At 32.6% G+C, this 19,061-nt stretch overlaps 1 protein-coding gene and 1 long non-coding RNA gene across 4 annotated transcripts; one reads left to right on the top strand and one right to left on the bottom strand.

The window, feature by feature from the left end:
- Window positions 1–3,686: 3,686 nt before the first annotated feature.
- On the bottom strand, window positions 3,687–13,799 carry LOC101244371 (uncharacterized). 3 transcript variants are annotated; one of them, XR_011221156.1, is made up of 5 exons: window positions 13,606–13,799; window positions 11,517–11,597; window positions 5,487–5,545; window positions 5,281–5,356; window positions 3,687–5,010 (listed from the first exon to the last, which is right to left on the bottom strand). It is a non-coding gene; the product is annotated as an uncharacterized lncRNA (long non-coding RNA). The 3 variants fall into 3 exon arrangements; XR_011221157.1 differs by lacking the exon at window positions 11,517–11,597 and having other exon boundaries at window positions 3,687–4,679; window positions 4,758–5,010; window positions 13,606–13,789; XR_011221155.1 differs by lacking the exon at window positions 11,517–11,597 and having other exon boundaries at window positions 13,606–13,777.
- Window positions 13,800–14,187: 388 nt separating this feature from the next.
- LOC138348514 (uncharacterized) lies at window positions 14,188–17,775 on the top strand. The gene is made up of 4 exons (XM_069297926.1): window positions 14,188–14,344; window positions 14,431–14,536; window positions 14,958–15,096; window positions 17,290–17,775. Exons 2-4 carry the CDS (start codon window positions 14,436–14,438, stop codon window positions 17,770–17,772), a joined length of 723 nt encoding a protein of 240 aa, XP_069154027.1. The 5' UTR covers window positions 14,188–14,344; window positions 14,431–14,435; the 3' UTR covers window positions 17,773–17,775.
- Window positions 17,776–19,061: the final 1,286 nt, after the last annotated feature.

Below are 19,061 nucleotides of genomic sequence, written 5' to 3'. Positions count from 1 at the left end.
TTAAAATATAAAACAAGACCCCATCACTGTATCAGAAACTATTAAAATAATAATTTAATAATTGAAACAATGCCGACTACAGTATTCGTGATTATTGAGAAATTAAATAATAATTAATAAATATTCCAACTACTGTAGTCGAAAACTATTAAAATAATAATATAATAATTGAAACAATGTCGATTACCGTAGTCGTTATTGTTGAACAATTAAATAATCAATTAATACATTTTCCGACTACTGTCGTCGTCGGCATATAATTTATTTATTAATCATTTAACTAATTTTATGACTACTACAGTCGGTATACATAATAGTATATTCACTAATTCGGTCATCTTTCGATTACTGTAGTCGAGATTTTCAATTTTCCAAAAAATGAGGGGATAATGCACAAGTATCCCCTCAACATATGATCGAAATCTTAAAGACACACTTATACTATACTAAGATCCTATTACCCCTTAACTTATTTTATTAATATTTTTTCATATCATGAAATACGAATTACAATATTTCTCAAAGTTGTTAGTTTTTCCTATTTCAAAAATGAAGAAGATATATTGAAGTTTCAGAATTTTGTTTTGAAAAAACTCACAACATGTAACAAGATAATCATTTCGAATTTCAGGAGTTGCCACATGGTCTTCTCAGAATCTTAAGGAGTTCCATAAGTTAGTAGTAAATTACATTTTGTACCTCAACTAAGGGGAATGACAGATGCAACTAGTCATGGTGATGATAATAACATATTTTATATATCGTCATCACCATGCTTTATGACTCAATAATAGGGATCTTGGACGCCCATTTAGAGTGGAATAAGGAGATGTGTAGTTTCTTATTTTGTCTTCAGAAATAAGAGTTTATTGCATTTCTCAGCTTACCTTTTTAATTGCTAGATTGGTACCCTATCTAACTAACTACTAATGTTGTATTATTGGATAGGATAAGTAATGGTTAGGAGATAGATGTTAGAAGAATACTGTCCTGAGGGATCCAATCGTTAATCGGAGCAATAGTAAGTAGCAGTTGAGGAGGAAAGGTGGGTGGTAATGGATTCTCCTACATGTTGTTGGGCTGATTCACTTGTTGGAGCCAATGAAGTTGATTGAGAATCATGTTGTTTTCCTAAAAAGATACAAGTACAATTGTCCATTCTCTGTACAAACGGACTAACATCATGGTTCATGTGCATAAATCAACACAAATAACAAAGAGTACTAACTACGAACGTAACATTTCACTACTATGCCCCAAGCTTTGTGTTTTCTCTGCAACCAATTAAAATTTAACTTCAAAAAAAGCATCAGTAGTGACCATTTTAACAAAGGATTAAGAGTGTTCCTCTCACGTTAAATTAATAAGCTATTCAAAGATTATACAAATTACAAATTATTCAAGAATAAAATACTTCACGCTGTCACGCATAACTAACAAATATTGGCAAAATGAAAGCATTTTCTACAGTTGAGAACAATTTTTATTTATGGCCAAAAAAGGTAGACAAATAATAAGTTGGAGGAGTTGCTGGACGAAACCAAAATAATCAAAATTCTCTATGGTTAGAAATTCTAGAAATATGTAATATAAAATAGGGAAAATACATGAAAAAAAACCCTGAATTTGGTCCAAAAACTCACTTTAGCACTTAAACTACACGGGTATTTAATTATCCCTATTAACATCTTTGAAATGAATTAAAATCCACCCTAGAGGATGACATGGCAAAGAGAGTGAGTTCAATCTCCTAATAGCTTGTGAAGGAGTTAAACAAGAAAAAAAAAGTATAAAATCATACAAACGACATATTTTTATTGGTCAATATATAATAAATATTTTAAATATTATTTTCTTACATTACCTTATATTAAAATATATGAATAATTTTATTGGCCCATAAAAATATAACTTTTATCCTCTTTATTTTTTTGTCTTCCCCGTTGAAGCATCATTTTTTCCTCCATCTTCACCTATAACTTTATTAACTACTTCAATTTTACAATCTCTTTAGTAATCCACAAAACCCAACACCACCATCTTATTATTATCGTCAATTTCATATGTATAAATTTTTATCAATTTTCACCGGAGCAAAAAACTTGCTAGTTTACCGGACTTTGCGGAGGTAGAATCAGTGATTTTTTTTGATTTTTGATTTTTCAAAGACGAAGGCAGTGACGGTAGATCCTTTGTCTCTCTGGTGTTGGAGCTTTACCAAATAAGATGCGAAAGAAGAGAAATGGTCTGATTATTGTTGTTTTGTTGCTCCGTCTAAGAGCTTCGAAGCTCACTATCAATGGTGTTTTAAGAAAGAAACTGATGGCAAAGTGGTGATTCGATTGTTTTTTGGTGTTTTGGAGAATCTAGTAATGGAGCTTCGACGGTGATTTGAGAGTTACAATGAAAGAAGTTTGGATGGTGGACGTTGTCGGAAAATATGGAGAGGGGAAAAATGAACATTGAAGAGTTAGAAATGGTGAAGAAGGAAGAAGAAAGAAGTAAGGGGGTGGGTAGGGGCTAGGTGTGGACTAAAATAAAAATGGGTCAACATTTTTAATTTTAATTTTAGAAAATGCACTTTGAATGAATTTATTAGTGGAAATTAATTTTAAGAAGTGTTAAAGAAAAACGGTGAAAAAAATTAATAACGTGGTGCTGCTATGGCGTTGTTGTGACACTTACATCGCTATGATGTGACAAGTGAGAGTGGGATAATAATCTCAGGGTGATTTTTAATTCATTTCAAAGATGTTAAGGAGGATATTTAAACGTCCGTATAGTTTAAGTGCTAAAGTGAGTTTTCAGAGGGTTTTTATGTCTTTTTCCTATAAAATATAAAACCTGAAAACAATTAATGAAGGCTTAAAAAAGTTGATGACACTATTGGATGGCTTCAAATGAAAATGCAAGCCCTCAGATATTGACTTACCTTGTCTAGGAGAATTTATGGATTACAAACATGCACAGTGCATAGCTAGTTTGTGCATAACTTGTACATACTTTTGTTATTCTTCTTCTTGAAACTCTTTGTTCTTGTTCAATGTTCTTATAATAACAATCTAACAAAATCATTAGATGTTATTCTTCATGAAAATACTTTCAATATTTTGATTCATCAACAATTCCAGTCTTTTATGTCAAAAGAATTCATATTGTGTACAATGATATGGAAAACTGTCTTCTCATCATTACTTCAAAATCCAGCATATTGAATAAACAAAAAAAAAAGAGAAACAATAATAGAAATTATAACACCAAACAGTAGAAGCAGGTGTTGAACACAATAACTATACCATGTTGGCTATTTACCAAATATTCAACATCATATAGCAGTTAAATTTAAAACACTTAATATTTACCAAATTTCCCTCAAATTATTGACACAATACATATGACATTAATCACACAACTTTCAATTGTGAAGCATACACATGGTGAGGTCTGTTTAAGAAGTTTTCCTCCCTGCTACAGATTATTGACACTATATATATTATGTAAAAGGACAATCCGATTCATGAAACATTTTACGTTCATGCATGGTTTGGGAAACAAAAACACCTTAAGGGGCTATAATATGCATGTCAAATGAAATCATAGTTGCAGAGAGATTTTTTTTTATAATCTAACTAATTTGGTTAGTCCACTACTTGTACACTAGAAAATGTAGCTCAACAGTAGAAAAATATGATGAAGCTAGACGGGGATACTTTTTCTTGTTTCTTTTCTTTCTGATTCTCGTTCTGTCCCTTAGAAAGCAAGGAACTAGACAAATGTGAGTAACAGTCATACCAACAGACAAGATAAACTTATCATTCTAAAAAAACAAACCACTAATAAAATCCATAGAAAATATTGAGTAAGACATCATAAAAAACATTGGATAAGACACTCCAAACAAGTCAATCATATTTGCTTGATTCATAATCACTATCAAATTCTTCCTCATCAGTTTTTTCATTTTCTTCAAGGAATTTCTCATCACTTGTTTCATATTTTTATCAGTTTAGGATTCCTCCTTATTAGCCCTAGATGTTCCTTCTCCATAATTAGTTGGAATTGATTCAAGAATAGTAGCATCGAATTTTACATATGTGCCTTCTCTTTGTTGTAATTCACCTGCTAATTCACCATCCACCATTGCTTCAGGCACTTGAAATATCATTTTGATATGCTATATCCAATACATCCTCCACCTTCCACTCTTTCCACAGGCTTGCCTTTTATAACCACATGCCACGAAGATTTGTTCTTGCACAAAGGAGAAGAAATGTAATACACTTGTTTCACATTTTTTGCAATGATAAATGGATCATAGAAATGATATTGTCTCGTGTGGTTAAGTTCAATTATTTTGTACCGAGGATGCACTTTTATACTACTAGGATCAGGATCATACCCCTTACACCGAAAGAGTAATATCTTTTTCTTCTGTCAATCAACAATATACTCGAGTTCTATAATCTCTTGAAGCACACCATAATAATCAAATTTTCTCTTACGTTTCACCCACACCCCACTATTATTGGTTTTCTTGACTTCGGATCATTATTCCATGTGAAACTTATACGCATTAATGAAATACTTAGACATTATTCTGAATCTATGATCAGGTCCCATGCTATATCACGCAAAAATTGGACATTCACGACACGCACATCATTAACTGGATTATGAACCTATATTAAATTAGAAAAAAATTTATAATATTAATATAATTGATTTAAAAATACTTAGTAGTACTAGGTAACACTTACATATTTTCTAAACCACTCTGTAAACCTAGAATAAGCACCAAAATTTCAATATGTATCAAAAAAATAATTGTCCAACAAAATAATAAATTTGATTAGTTAAGAAGAAATGAGTCTTGTTTTGAATTAGGTAATATATGTACATACCTATGATAAGGTTGGACCTGGGCACAATTCAATAATACATGTGTTTTAGCTGACTTTAGCTCCATGTTAGTTAATTTTCGCTTATGAGTATGTTTTGGACCTCCTTTTTCTGGATGATTGAATATGAAAAAGAGTTGGGAACCAAAATAAGCCACAAAAATATAAAAGTAACTAAAATAAGTCACTATTTTAGTAAGTAACTAAAATAAGCTTAGTGGAAGAAAAAGTTCCACTATATCTAATTTTCTAAACGTTTTCCGTTACTGTCATAACGTTTATTTTTAATATATAACGGAACTTTTTCTTCCACTTTATAAAGTGGAACTTTTTATTCCACTTTATAAAGTGGAAGAAAATCTTCCAATTTATGAAAAGTTACCTTTTCATCTTCACCTTCACCTTCTCTCATTTTTCTTTTCATGGCTTCCAAAAGAAATCACTTTGAAGATGGTCATCTGCATCAAAAATTCACTTAAAAAAATAAGTGTTAGACATAGTGATAATCATCTGCGTCAAAACTAGGCGAGACATGAAAATTTGAGGATGTCCCAACATTTTTCGTCATTTCAAAGTGTGAGGACTAACCAAAATAATTATTTAGTCCATAACTTGGAGCAATATCCCTATCTTGCTGAGGTAAACCGCTACAAAACATATAATAATAAGAATAATAAATAATATAAATTAATAAATAATTGACAAAATCAACAAACAATAATTGAAATATAATAATTGAGCATTACCGATCACTATCATTGATAGTTTTGTTTAAATCAAAATCATATCGACCAGTAAGAGTATTTTGATAATGAGTCATTTTAGGAAAATCAGTAGATTGAATTATCGAAAATTCACCAATGCTATTATGATTTTCTAATTAGGGATGAACATCGACTGATAAAGGAGAACGTTGTTGACTAATCTTAGGCTCCTTCCTAACATAGATTCCAAGTATTGTTGACTTGATTTGATCTATATAGTAATTTCGAACCCTTAAAAAGTCGGTCAACGATTCGTCATTATATATAATTCACTCTCCAAAATTTACTTGTCCATGTGATAAAAATGAAGTAGGGTATTTTCCGACTATAATCAAATTATAATCGTACTGTTTATACCCATTCATTTATAAATTGATGAAATAAATTTATGATATCGGACATTTATTGGATATTTAGCATTGTGTTTGTGAGGACAATTATAATAAATGGTATTTCCGTCATGTATAATTTCGTCATCCCAATAAATTGAAACTTTAACTTTAGGTGTAGAAGATATTTTTTTTAAATTGAAATGAACAAATATAGAAGACTTTATGTTGTAGGTGCTATCGACTATGTATAAACGTCCTTACATAGATTTTTCAGAATAAAATAATAAAAATACATAATGAAATATTTTATTTATTTTAATGACATATCAAATCAATATAATTTATATGACAACACTGAAAAAGCTTATTCAAGACGTGAAAAATATTTTTCTTGTAAAGTGTAATAAAAAGTTTCACTTTATAAAGTGGAATAAAAAGTTTCACTTTATAAAATGGAATAAAAAGTTCCACTTTATAAAGTGGAAGAAAAAACTCCACTTTATAAAGTGTAAGAAAAAGTTCCGTTATATATAAAAAATAAACGTTATGAAACTAACGGAAAACGTTTAAATTATTGGATATAGTGAAACTTTTTCTTCCACTAAGCTTATTTTAGTTACTTACTAAAATAGTGGCTTATTTTGGTTACTTTTATATTTTTGTGGCTTATTTTGGTTTCCAACTCTATGAAAAAAGGTGGTTCCAAAAGATCGACACTTCCTCCATCGTCATGTCGATTGAGCCTATTTCTCAAACATGACACATCACTTTCAAAATAATATAAAATAAAATCAGAAGTTTCTCTTGCCAGATATGCATTACCCATCATTCCTCCATTCTTCATATATTTTTTATAGTCCTCTTACTTTTGTCAATAATTTTATATATTGTGACGTTTGGATGAAATATTTCTAATTCTAACACAAAAGAGATATATGTAAAATTCATCACCTGTCAAATGGATACATCCATCTACCTTTAATTGGTCCTCCAAGTCGTTCCTCTTGCACAAGATGAATGGGAGATGTTCCATTACATTAAAAAAACCAGGAGGAAATATTCTTGCCAACTTATCTAAAGCTAAGAAAATGTTACTCTCTTTGTAATTTAGATCCTCCACCCACAATGTACTAGAACATAACTCTTTGAAAAAACGCTTATTTCTGTTATGGGTTTCCATATTCTATTTGGCAAGTCATTGAATGCATATCATGGCTTTTCATAGACATCAAATTCCTTTTTTCATATCTACACATCTAGATAAATTTGAAGCATATCCATCACGCATCTTCAAATTCTTGACCCAATCACAAATTTTTCTCTTCTCATCTAAAGTGAATGTATAACTAGCCTTGGGATTCTGAATCTTGTTGTTAAGGTATGTCAAGTTCTACTAACTTCGCCCGCAATATTCTTTTAAGTCCATATTAACCTTCAAAGTATCATTTGTCTAGTTATTAATATCCATCACAATATTAAATATGTTATCAAAAAGATTCTTTTCAATATTCATGACATCCAAATTATGTCGAAGAAGATTATGCTTACGATAAAGAAACTCTTAAAATATGCTCTGTTTTGTCCAATTATGTGTAACACTATAACCAGGTATCTTAGATTGTGGAGAATATGTTACGTTAGGTAGATCCCTAACTCTATGCCACATTTCTTTAGGTGATGTATTTCTCCTAAATTCATGATCCATTGGTAAGAATTGACGGTGACAATTGAATCATGAGTTCTTACCTCCATGTTTTAATGTGAATACTTTTGTGACTTCCATACAACATGGGTAAGCTAACTTATCAGCAGTTGACAACCCAACAACATTCCATAAGCATGAAAATTATTTATAGTCCACAACAAAGCAACACGCAATGTGAAGTTTTGTTTATGCAATAGATCATATGTTTCTATACCTTGATTTTACAATAATTTTAACTCATCGATCAAAAGTTGCATGTATATGTCAATTAAATTTTTTGGATTTTGTGGACCTGAAATAATGCAAGTTAGGTACGAATACCGACTTTTCATACATAACTCGAGGGGAGATAATATGACATAACAAATACTGGCCAACATAAATATGGTGCAAACAGAGATTGCAAATGGAGTGAATGCATCCGTGCATAACCCCAACCTAATGTTTCTACGTTACTAGCAAAGTCAGAAAACACTCTATTAAAATGCTTCATACTTCTCCATCTGATGGATGACATAGAACACCATGTAACCTTTTATGTTCATAATGTCATCTCATATGAGGATCGAAACTCATTGATGCATATAACCTCTTTAACCTAGGTATAAGTAATGCACTGCCTTACTGGGACCTTTTTCCTTTTGACATTTGTTACCTCCTTACAACAAACTTTATTACAGAATTTTCAACTTTATAAAGTTGCATCATCTTTATAGAATAACATGCAACCTTTTTCACAACAGTCAATCCTTTCTAATGAAAGTTCTTACTTAGAAACCAACTTCTTTGTCGTGTACAAATCTTGGGGTAAGTCAATTTTACTCGGATTAAGGTCATTCATAAGCCCAATAATATAATCCATGCCTGCTTGATAAATTGAATAGTATGACTTTATTCTTATCAATCTAACATCAACAGTTAAGTGTTCATAGAAGCTCTTAGCCTTATCATTTGTGTAACCCCCCGTATCCAAAACAGACCAAAAACTAGTTTTTTAGAAAATCCACATGTGTAATAGACAGTGGCCATCGACGGACCGTAGCCTGACCCATGGTCCATCTTGCACATCCTTCGATGGAGTCAGAAACCCCAAAAATCTCAGCCCAGGAAAATTTGACTAAGTGTCGAACGACGGACGAACTGACAGTCTGTAGGTCAGACTACGGTCCGTAGTCTATATCTGTCAATTAACACTCCATTTACCCATTATCTGAAAAGAACCATGATTGACGAGCACGATCCGTAGATGGACCTACGGACAATAGGTCTGACCGTAGGTGGAAGTTAACAAACAGTTAGGGGGAAAAATGCAGTTGGGTCAACTTCAAATGATCATGAATCTTAACACAAAATGAATTAGGTGTCTCATGACCTACTAAACTATATATAAATGAATTATCTTTCCATAGCCACCGACCTTGCTAAAATTAGACCTTCGAGTAAAAAGTTATGCCTGTTTTAGTAAAGGCCTGTCGAACAGGCCCAACCTACGGAACAAACGATGAACCATCGATGGCGACGGACTGTCTGTCCAGGTCGTCGTTTGGTCCAACAGCAATTAACCCAGGGGTCTTTTAGTCTTTTCGCACTTTGTTTAAACCCTAAGATACATCGTTTTGAAACTAAATCATCAAATTTTAGTCAGTTTAAGCCTAGAAACATAACTAAAACTTACCCTAAGTAAATCATTAATCAAAACTAAGAAAAATTAGAAGCAAGAAAGGAGAAAAAGGTCAAGAACCCTAGCTTAAGAATGCAACAAGATTTCAGCAGTTCCAGCCCCGAAATCTATGTGTTTCTTCGTGAATTTCATCACAAGATATGTGGGATTTCACTAATGGGTTCCTTTCACCCATTGGGTCCCTTGTTTTCAATCAGTTCTTGATTCTCTTATCATGATTAAACCTAGGATTTCTAGAACTTTGATAGAACTTCATGAATTTACTAAATATATGTTCCAAATCAGATTGTAAAGTTATTATTCAGTTTATCGCATGAATTTTAGAACCCTAGCTATGTATTTCTTTAGTTCTTGAATTACACATGTTAGGTCAGATATTTCAGTTATTTAGTTATACATGCCTCAGTTTTAATGCATCATTATCAGATCAAATGTTGCATTCTGAGTTTGCATGTGCAGGTTTGAGCTATCCAGTAATTACAGAAAATTCAAACATAATCAGTTAACTACATAATTCATTGGGAGTAGCATAATACCGAGTTGGACTAGTGTTCACCGTATTCAATTAGTCCCAGAACTACTAGCCAAGTAGGTTGTAAGTCCCCTCTGTGGGCAATCACTTTAGTGATACCGCCAACATGCCTTTATACCTTTGGCAGGGTATATTGGGTCCTCTCAGTGAGGCGTATACATCGGACTCCACATTTAGATCATATGATTTTATTATCGCTTATTAGTAACTCCCACAGTTCATTTAGACTCTCTTGGATTGATCATTTATCAGTATACTCAGTATTCAATTTCAGCATGTTATAAATTGGTCATTGCATTCAGTTAGCTCATAATTCTCTATATCATGTTCAGATTATTATACTTGCTTTTATGCTTGTTCAGTTATGTTTTATTTCAACTTTTTTCTATTCTACATGCTCAGTACCCTTCAATTACTGACGCACATGTTCGCTACATCTTATCGTGATGTAGGTTCAGGTTCTCAGCATCCAGACCACGCATAGATCGATTTACGATCTGCAATTTAGCAGATTCAGTGGTGAGTCCTCATTCTCCGAGGACAATAGTCATGAGTTTCATTTCAGTATTTAGTCTTTTAGTTTCAATTTTTGCTAGATTTAGCTGGGGCTTGTCCCAGTATTTCTAGTCCAATTTAGAGGCTGATTTCAGACATAGTTAGTTTCGTCTTAGTATTGAGTTAATATTTCTTTGTATTAAACTCATTATTTTCAAATATCTCAGTTACAAAATATAGGTATTCCGTGTTTTTTTAGTTTAAATTATGATTTAGCTTCTGTAACAGTTTATTATTTTTAGTATGCTCATGATCATGCTAGCAGGGTTAGCTTAGGATCACTTGTGGTCCCAGGTTCCGTGTCCGCGTCTCGAGGGTAGCACGGGGCGTGACAATTTGGTTCTGATTGAATCCCTGGGAACATCTCAAAAGCATTTCTCAACATTTCACTAAATCAAGAATTTTCAACATTATTATCCTCTATTGGATTATTCACACCACCTACCACATTATGGAAATCAACGTTAGCTACATTGACCTCATTCTCTCCATGAACTGTCCACACATAATAATTATCCATAAACTCCTTTTTATAATATGGAATCAACTTTATCTGGTTTCAATAACTTGATACACTTGCATTTGGCACAAGAACACCTAATTGTGTCTTCTATAAGAAAATCATTTTCAGTTTTTGCCTTTGCAATAAATTCTTTAACCCCGTCCATAAATTCCACTCTCAACCCCGAATGATTAGGATGAGTTCGATCATACATCCAATTACGATGTGCAAATTCCATCTACGAAAATGAAAAGTTGAGAACTTAACTCAACAAACTAGCAATAATTCAAACAAGAACACATCTATGAATTAAATCTTATAAACAGAAATTTTTTAGCTACACAATATAACAAATTGCTCATATTTGACATAAAAAAACACCAAATCTTATATAATTTAAGAATACACCACATCTTATAACATTTTTAATGCATAATCTTGATAGTTTAGTACAAAAAGGAGACACAATGATAAAATATAAACTCTTATCCATAATCAGTATTTCATAAATTGAAAATACAAAAGCTCAAAGTTAATTTGAACTCACAGATTATGGAAAGAGATAGATAATTGAGAGTATAGAGGAGGCGCATGCATAGTGTCGAGAAAATTCAGTAGCAATCCAGATCTGTGTGAAAATTAAGCCTATATCAACTCTAATTTGTTGATTGAAGAGAGAAAATAAAAGAAGAAAAAGAAGAAGTGAAAAAAGGAATCAAAACTTGCTAAAGTTCAATCCAGTTATGTTTTGGATTTGATTAGGCAAGGTACAATTTAGTAATTTCATGTGCATTTTAGTTGCCAGTAACTACTTCTTGAAGTTGTTGATTCATAAAGTTGTCAGCAACCATTTAGCAATTTCATGCTGAAACAGATGTATTATAGTTAATAAAGTAAAAATGCAATAAACTTGTACACTTTAACAAATTAACTCATATCCTCTCTTTCGTTGTCTGCTATAATCTGCATAATCATATTCGTCCTGCTAATTAACTTTTACATGCTCTTCTCCTTACTACGAACTCTCTCCTATATAAAGCTCTTATCACAACATGTGTATATATATAGAATTTTCTCTTTCTCTATTTTTCTCACAAGTTCTTCACTTGTCAAGCACTCGGGAACACTAGAACTCTTACAAACATGAAAAAGTCATTTCTCAGCAGAATATGTTTTGCACCAGCACTACCGAATTTGACCTTAACAATAGCAATAGTATGTTCCACCTCCATTTTCTTAAAAACCAAAAATGACATTGATCATATTAACATATATGTTTATCTTTTTCATTCAACGGCTTAAACATAAACTTGTACTATTAGACGACAACCAAACAAACACATAAAAAACTCGGACTTCATCACTTCTCAAGTTCAAACCAATGTAAGAAAGCAAATATGACATACAATAAGTAAAAAACCACAAACAAAGAAGTGAGAAATTTGTTAGACTCCATCCACGGTACATACCCAGCTAGCGGAATATGTTATGTTGAATAGTATGATGGATTATTCTATAAAACAGTAGGGGTCATATTACTAGGTAACAATATTTTTTAAGAAACACAACATAGCCTGAAACAACAAAATTTCTTCTTTGGTTCTGAAATTCTCCTTTAGATGTAAGCATCATAACTCGTATTTTCTAAACTAAAAACACTTCATCGCATTTTATTATGTAAATTAGTTCATAAAATAATTCTAGCAAAACTTTCACATGAATACACCATTTATCTATCATGATGATCAACCAATCCCTAGGCATCACAAATAGTATACACATAAGATACGAACATCTGCAAGTGAGAATTCAGAAATAACAGAACAAACATTACGGTACATTCAACATCTATCTCATAACAAATCAAGGCATCTAATCAAATAACAAATAACTAATCAGTACATATGGCTACAATGTCTAAGAATTTTTAGATTAAATATTCTTACTAGCTACATGACATATCAAACAATTATTTTCATATAAGTTTACCTTCCCATGTCAAGCAAGAAGTAAGCTAAGTAACATAAGCAACTGATATCAGTTCAACTCAAACTGTAAATATATGATGAGTACAAAATGAGATATGGTATAGATAGTAATTAGTATTTACAATTACCTGATAATTGTATAGTTATACATATTCTAAAGAAAATTTAAAGTGAATTTCCCCTTTTTATATGGATTATTACTAGAAAGCGAAAGGAAAATTGATCTTTCATTTGTGAATCATCGATGAAAGCGGTGGTTTTCTCGTCTTATTATCTTCATAAGATTTTGTTTCTGACCTTTGATTTTCAAATTATAGAATACTGAAATTTTGCGGCGTGTATCGCTTTCTTCTAAACCAATCTAACTCTCTTTTAAAGATTTCAAGATAATCTCCTATCAGTTGCAAGTCCGTTCCTCACCAACTGAAGACGTGATTTCACCATACCTCGACAAAATTGAAATCCTAAAGAGGACGAGATTTCACCGTACCTCAACAAAATTGAAATCCTAAAGAGAAGGAGACTTTATATTACCTCTTTCAAATGATTTACTTATCGTACCTCACCAAATTGAAGTTCTAAAGAGGATGAGACAATACCTTACCGTAAAAAAATTGAAACCCTAAAGAGAAGAAAAGTTTACATTACCTCTTTCAGACGATTCTCTCAAAATTTGCCCTTCATCTGCGCAAAAAATTATCGCTGCAGTAGTGAGTCGTGAGTGAAAGTGAAAAGCCAGTTAGAGAGACGTGAGTGAAGGTGAGTAATTAATTAGATTTGATATAACATCATTATTACTTTACCCTTTTTCTTTATTTAATTAGAAGATCCAATGGATCAAAATTTATTAAATAAAAAAATATTTAAAAAACGAAATGTGGATGCCCAAGATCGAAGTTGGGGATCAAAGTGGGGACTTTCAGCATATAAGATTGACGCACATTAATTGGAAACTTAATTTAATTTTAATTTTAAATTATATTAAAATTACTGACTACAATAGTCGCCAATCTATATATATATATAAATGTGAATCCAAAACCGCTGATGTGGCAGCCCCCAATGGCCACCATTTGAAAATCCTTTTTTTTCTTTTTAATTAAATAAATAAAAATCTGTATTTTTATTATTTTATCTTTTTCATTAAAAAAAATCTGTGTTGTTATAAAAAATAAAAGTAACCCCTCATTTAAAAGATCACACTAAATAGATATAATTAATTGATCAGTCCACAACCACTCAAATTCAACCCATTTGAAACGGTTCAAATCCAGCCCACTAACATATTCTTAATTATCCAATTTAATACTACCAGAAGGCAAACGGCAACAATGGTTATGTGAGTGAAGATGGTGAAATCGATGAGAGCATAAATGAGAAGGATGAGGTAAAACCACAGAACAATCATTCAGTTGTTAGGGCCACGAGATGTGACTTGGTTGTAACTTAATGTTACTATATACGTCTTTGCAGCAACTATGCTTGCAGCACAAAGTATACAGTTGGGCATCAATGATGTTGTTGTTGCTGGTGGAATGGAAAACATGTCTAATGTCCCCAAGTATTTTACAGAAGCAAGGTTTGTTTTCTTCAACAGTTTAGCTAGCACAGTTCAGACTTAAGGTTTCCACCTTCCTCTCCCCTTTGTGAAAAAGAGTAAGAGAAGAAAGAATTTACTGAATTCGCGACTATAAGGAGAATAAATGGCTTTTTCCAAACTTTTTGTCATATACCTATTCGGGGACGATTCAATGTAATGTCTACAATGCCCATGTTCCCTTTGTTTGATCTTAGCATGCACATGTTCTGTTTTTAAGCGTGACGACGAGCTTAATGAACACTCAAACAGCAAGCCTGTGTTGCTGTTTTAACTTTCTTTTTCTTTAATTTCTAATCCATGTGGTAGACTTGGTGTTGCCCACTTTTGTTTCTTGTTTTTTATTACTTCTGAATAACATTGTTCTTCAATTCATTAATGGCCTATACTGGCATCGTTGCAGGAAGGGATCTCGTCTAGGTCATGATAGTCTTGTTGATGGAATGCTTAAAGATGGTTTGACGGATGTCTACAATGATTGTGGTATGGGAGTTTGTGCTGAAATATGTGCTGAGAATCACAAAATCACAAGAGAGGATCAGGTTTGTTTTCACTTTTCTTTTTATGTGAATAATATAGCTTCAACAAACATTTTTTGACTTTGATGTACACTGGCATACTGTTGTACGATTTTACCATTTAAAGATGTTTTTGTGACAAAATATTCAAGTGATACACTGCATCTCCACCCTCTCTCTCTGTGTTTCGTAAAGTTGGACAATTCCGACTTTATGTTCTTTTGTAATTTGTTTATCACACTATTCGTTTGTGGAAAAACTACCATATAAATGAGAAGGATGAGGTAAAACCACAGAACAATCATTCAGTTGTCAAACCCATGGAAAATGACTCCGATTTTGTTGAAGATGCAATTGTAGTTACTGATTAGAATTTTTTAGTATGCTTTCAGTTCTGATTATTCTTTTCCTGGACTGTTTTTCCTTGAGCTGAGGATCTAAGCAAATAGCCTCTCTACCTCTAAGCTAGGGGAAAGGTATGTGTATACTCTACTCTCTCCAAACCCCACTTTGTAGGACTTCATTGAATCTATTGTTGTTGTAGTGAAGCTCTTATGTAGTAATTGTATGGTTAGATAAACCGGTGAAAACTTCGAAAGGTGACGGAGAATCTCTGCCGGAGCTGAGAATTTCCGGTGATACTTCCCGGTTTGCTTATAAAAACCGGCAGGGTCATCGGTCGGCAATACGGATATCGAGGATTGTATCGGAGACGTTGAGGTTGGGGATAGAGAATGTGAGGTGGTTTGTTATGGGTGATGATGATACTGTCTTTGTTACTAATAATTTAGTAAGTATTTTGAACAAATATGATCATAATCAGTATTATTATATTGGGAGTTCAAGTGAAAGTCATTTGCAAAATATTTATTTTTCGTATAATATGGCATATGGGGGTGGTGGATTTGCTATTAGTTATCCTTTAGCCAAGGCACTTGAGAAAATGCAAGATAAGTGCATTCAAAGGTACCCTGGGCTTTATGGTTCTGATGATAGAATGCAGGCTTGTATGGCTGAACTTGGTGTTCCACTCACCAAAGAACTTGGTTTTCATCAGGTTAGTTTAGTCTTTTTTGGGTTTATTTAAGTACTATATGATGTTTTTTTGATGCATTTGTCATGGGTGAATCTTGAATATGTGTAGTTTTTAGGCATAATACATAAAAAAAGACTCAAACTTGGCCTCAGCTGATAAGTAAGTTCTTCAACTTTGAGAGTGCAGATCTAGACACCTGAACTTGGTCTCAACAGACAACTAAACACTCAAACTGGCACCCATTGTGTCTCGTAGACACCTTATGCTGACGTAACGCATAAATTTTGGAGGTGTCTAGATGATCATTTTGTAGGTTGTAGATAATCATTTTGTAAGTTGGAGTGTTCATATTTGTCAAGTGTTTGTTTATGTATTATGTATTTACATGATTTGTTTTACCATTTTTACAATGATATGTTCTCCATGCTCATTTCTGACAACATCTGAGGACCTCACATGCTGGTTTTGTAAATTTGGCAAGCATTTCCACAATTGGTAGTTGGGTACTCTTAATGAGTCTTGAAACATATCACATGTGTATCTGCTTAATGCAAGTTAAAAGAGGAGCTTGGTGACTTTTTAAATTCTGTGACAAGTCAAAGAATTAATTGGCACATGTGTGCCAAATTCATAGAAGAAGAAAAACAAGAATGGTAGTAGAAGCATGGAGACTTCTTTCTATACTACTTAAAGATGACTTTTTTTTTATGTGAAAGAAAAAGGGAAAAAAGGCTGCTTTAATAAGCAGATTGAACCAAATCTGGTACCTTGAATAAAATGGTGGTTTGTATTTGTTTTTCTCTGTTTAAATCTTTTTAGCATCCGGTTTGAGTTGCCCATGAAAAAATGTTAGTGATGATATCTGGGATGATTTGGAATGGAATATGGAGTTTAGTAGTTGTTCCTTGTAATTGAATTGCTAAAGGTTAAATCAATTGCTGGATTCTGCATAGAATGTCTTAAATGGTTCGTCTATATTCGTCTTTGTAAGAAGAAAGACGTTATAATCTGTATGTTCTTGTTTATGAGTCTCAGGCTTGTGCTACCGCGAATTTATAGTTTTATTGTTTTTGCTACATAATGGAAAATGCTTGTGAAAAAGTAATTTCACACTGGATCTTATACATTGTTAATCATTTTGATATAGACATATCTGATTATGACTTTGTGGTGATGTGCAGTACGATGTGTACGGAAACTTGTTTGGTCTGCTAGCATCACATCCAATAGCGCCATTGGTAACGTTGCACCATCTTGATGTGGTGGAGCCAATCTTTCCCAATGTGACTCGAGTGCAAGCTTTACAGCGTCTTACAGTTCCAATGAAGCTTGACTCGGCTGGTCTTATGCAACAATCCATTTGCTATGACAAAGCTAACAGTTGGACCATATCAGTGTCATGGGGATTTGCAGTTCAAATATTCCGTAGGGTGTTGTCCCCCCGCGAAATGGAAATGCCATCAAGAACTTTCCTAAATTGGTATAAGAGAGCAGATTACACTGCGTACGCTTTCCTAAATTGCAAGGAACCCATGCCAAAAACCTTTTGTGTTTTATTTGTCAATTGCCAAAATGGATCCTTCCAGCAACCAAACAGTGAGCCAGTATTCTCGTCATCGAGTTCCTCATCCAGCATGCAAATGGAAGACGACAGACCCTGCTGATATTGATCGCGCAATATAGACCATGAGTTTGTAATTTACAATTACGTTTACTTTGTAATTTATTTTTCATACTGTTCTTCTTCCAGGGGAAGAACTTATCCAAAAATGAAACTGACCCAAAAGATCAGGGATCCAACGGATTGACCAAAGAGATGTAATTACATTTAATGTTTTAATATAAAAATTCAAATCATTTTAAGGATTAACATGGTTAATAAATATGTTGATAAATTTACTTTTTGAAGAACAATCAGGTATCTGTTGATGAGTTGTTGACTGACTTAGAAGATTATGAGGATGAAGCACATGTAACTAATGCTGCTAAGAGTAGAAAACAAAGAAACCTAATCATAGATGATGAAGAATTAAGCGTTCAAGACACAAATAAGTTCAAGAAGTAAAGGGATTATTGTTGGTCATAAATGACGAGGAATAAGTGTGCATCACACAAATTAGTTGAAGAAGTAGATTTATAATTGTTGCTTCTGATCGTTTTCTATTTTTTTTTAGCTAAGTTTAGTTGTTTCGTCCTATTATAATTTACACTTTAGTTAAGTTATTTCGTCCTTTAACCATTTTAAGTTTAGTTTAATAAGTAGCTCCATGTTGTCCATAGTGATGATTTTCATACTTGTATGGTTTTATCCAACCTTAGACAACTTATATTATTAATCTATTTCGTTGTTTGCATATGATATCGCTGTCAACAAAAAGGTGTGGTCTAATCAAGAGAACAACAACTCTGTATATGTGCCTCTTCAGTGTCACCTGATCGATATCCGTCTTGAAGTCTAATATTTGGTAAACATGTATTGGTTATCAACAATTAGAGATGTTGGGGTGTTACTATGTAAGAATGCCATGTAGTTAGACCCGGAAAGTCTGATGTCTCCAAAAAGAAGACTGAGAGCTAATAAGGATAAAATGAGGTGACAATGACCAGAACCTTTTCCGATACTCAAACAAGATGAGAAGTTACTTGACTAACAGTCAACTTAAACAGAGAACAAAACAGTAGCTTCGAAGTTCTTATTGTAGTTTGATCATACACACAACACACACATAGATATGCATCGATTATCTAAGATGTATATGTATTTTGACAACCAGTACATATTTTCATATACATATTTTACAATGGAAATAATAGTTCAAATTCCAACTTTTTTGACAATTCATTAAGGATTCGTTTAGTTTGTATTATTTATAATTGAATTAGTTATAATTAGATTATTTTTTAAGCATTGTTTGATTTGGTACATTATATATAGTCATATATAATAATTTTC

Source organism: Solanum lycopersicum, chromosome 5 (assembly GCF_036512215.1).
Source record: "Solanum lycopersicum chromosome 5, SLM_r2.1".
Lineage (NCBI taxonomy): Eukaryota > Viridiplantae > Streptophyta > Magnoliopsida > Solanales > Solanaceae > Solanum > Solanum lycopersicum.
This window is presented reverse-complemented; position numbering and strand designations above follow the sequence as displayed.

Excerpts from the sequence above, each read along its gene's own strand:
- LOC138348514 (XM_069297926.1), top strand. The coding sequence starts at position 14,436 with ATGCTTGCAGCACAAAGTATACAGTTGGGCATCAATGATGTTGTTGTT. Across the intron at positions 14,537-14,957 it reads AAGTATTTTACAGAAGCAAG|GAAGGGATCTCGTCTAGGTC; the intron begins GTTTGTTTTCTT and ends GCATCGTTGCAG. Across the intron at positions 15,097-17,289 it reads AAATCACAAGAGAGGATCAG|TACGATGTGTACGGAAACTT; the intron begins GTTTGTTTTCAC and ends GGTGATGTGCAG.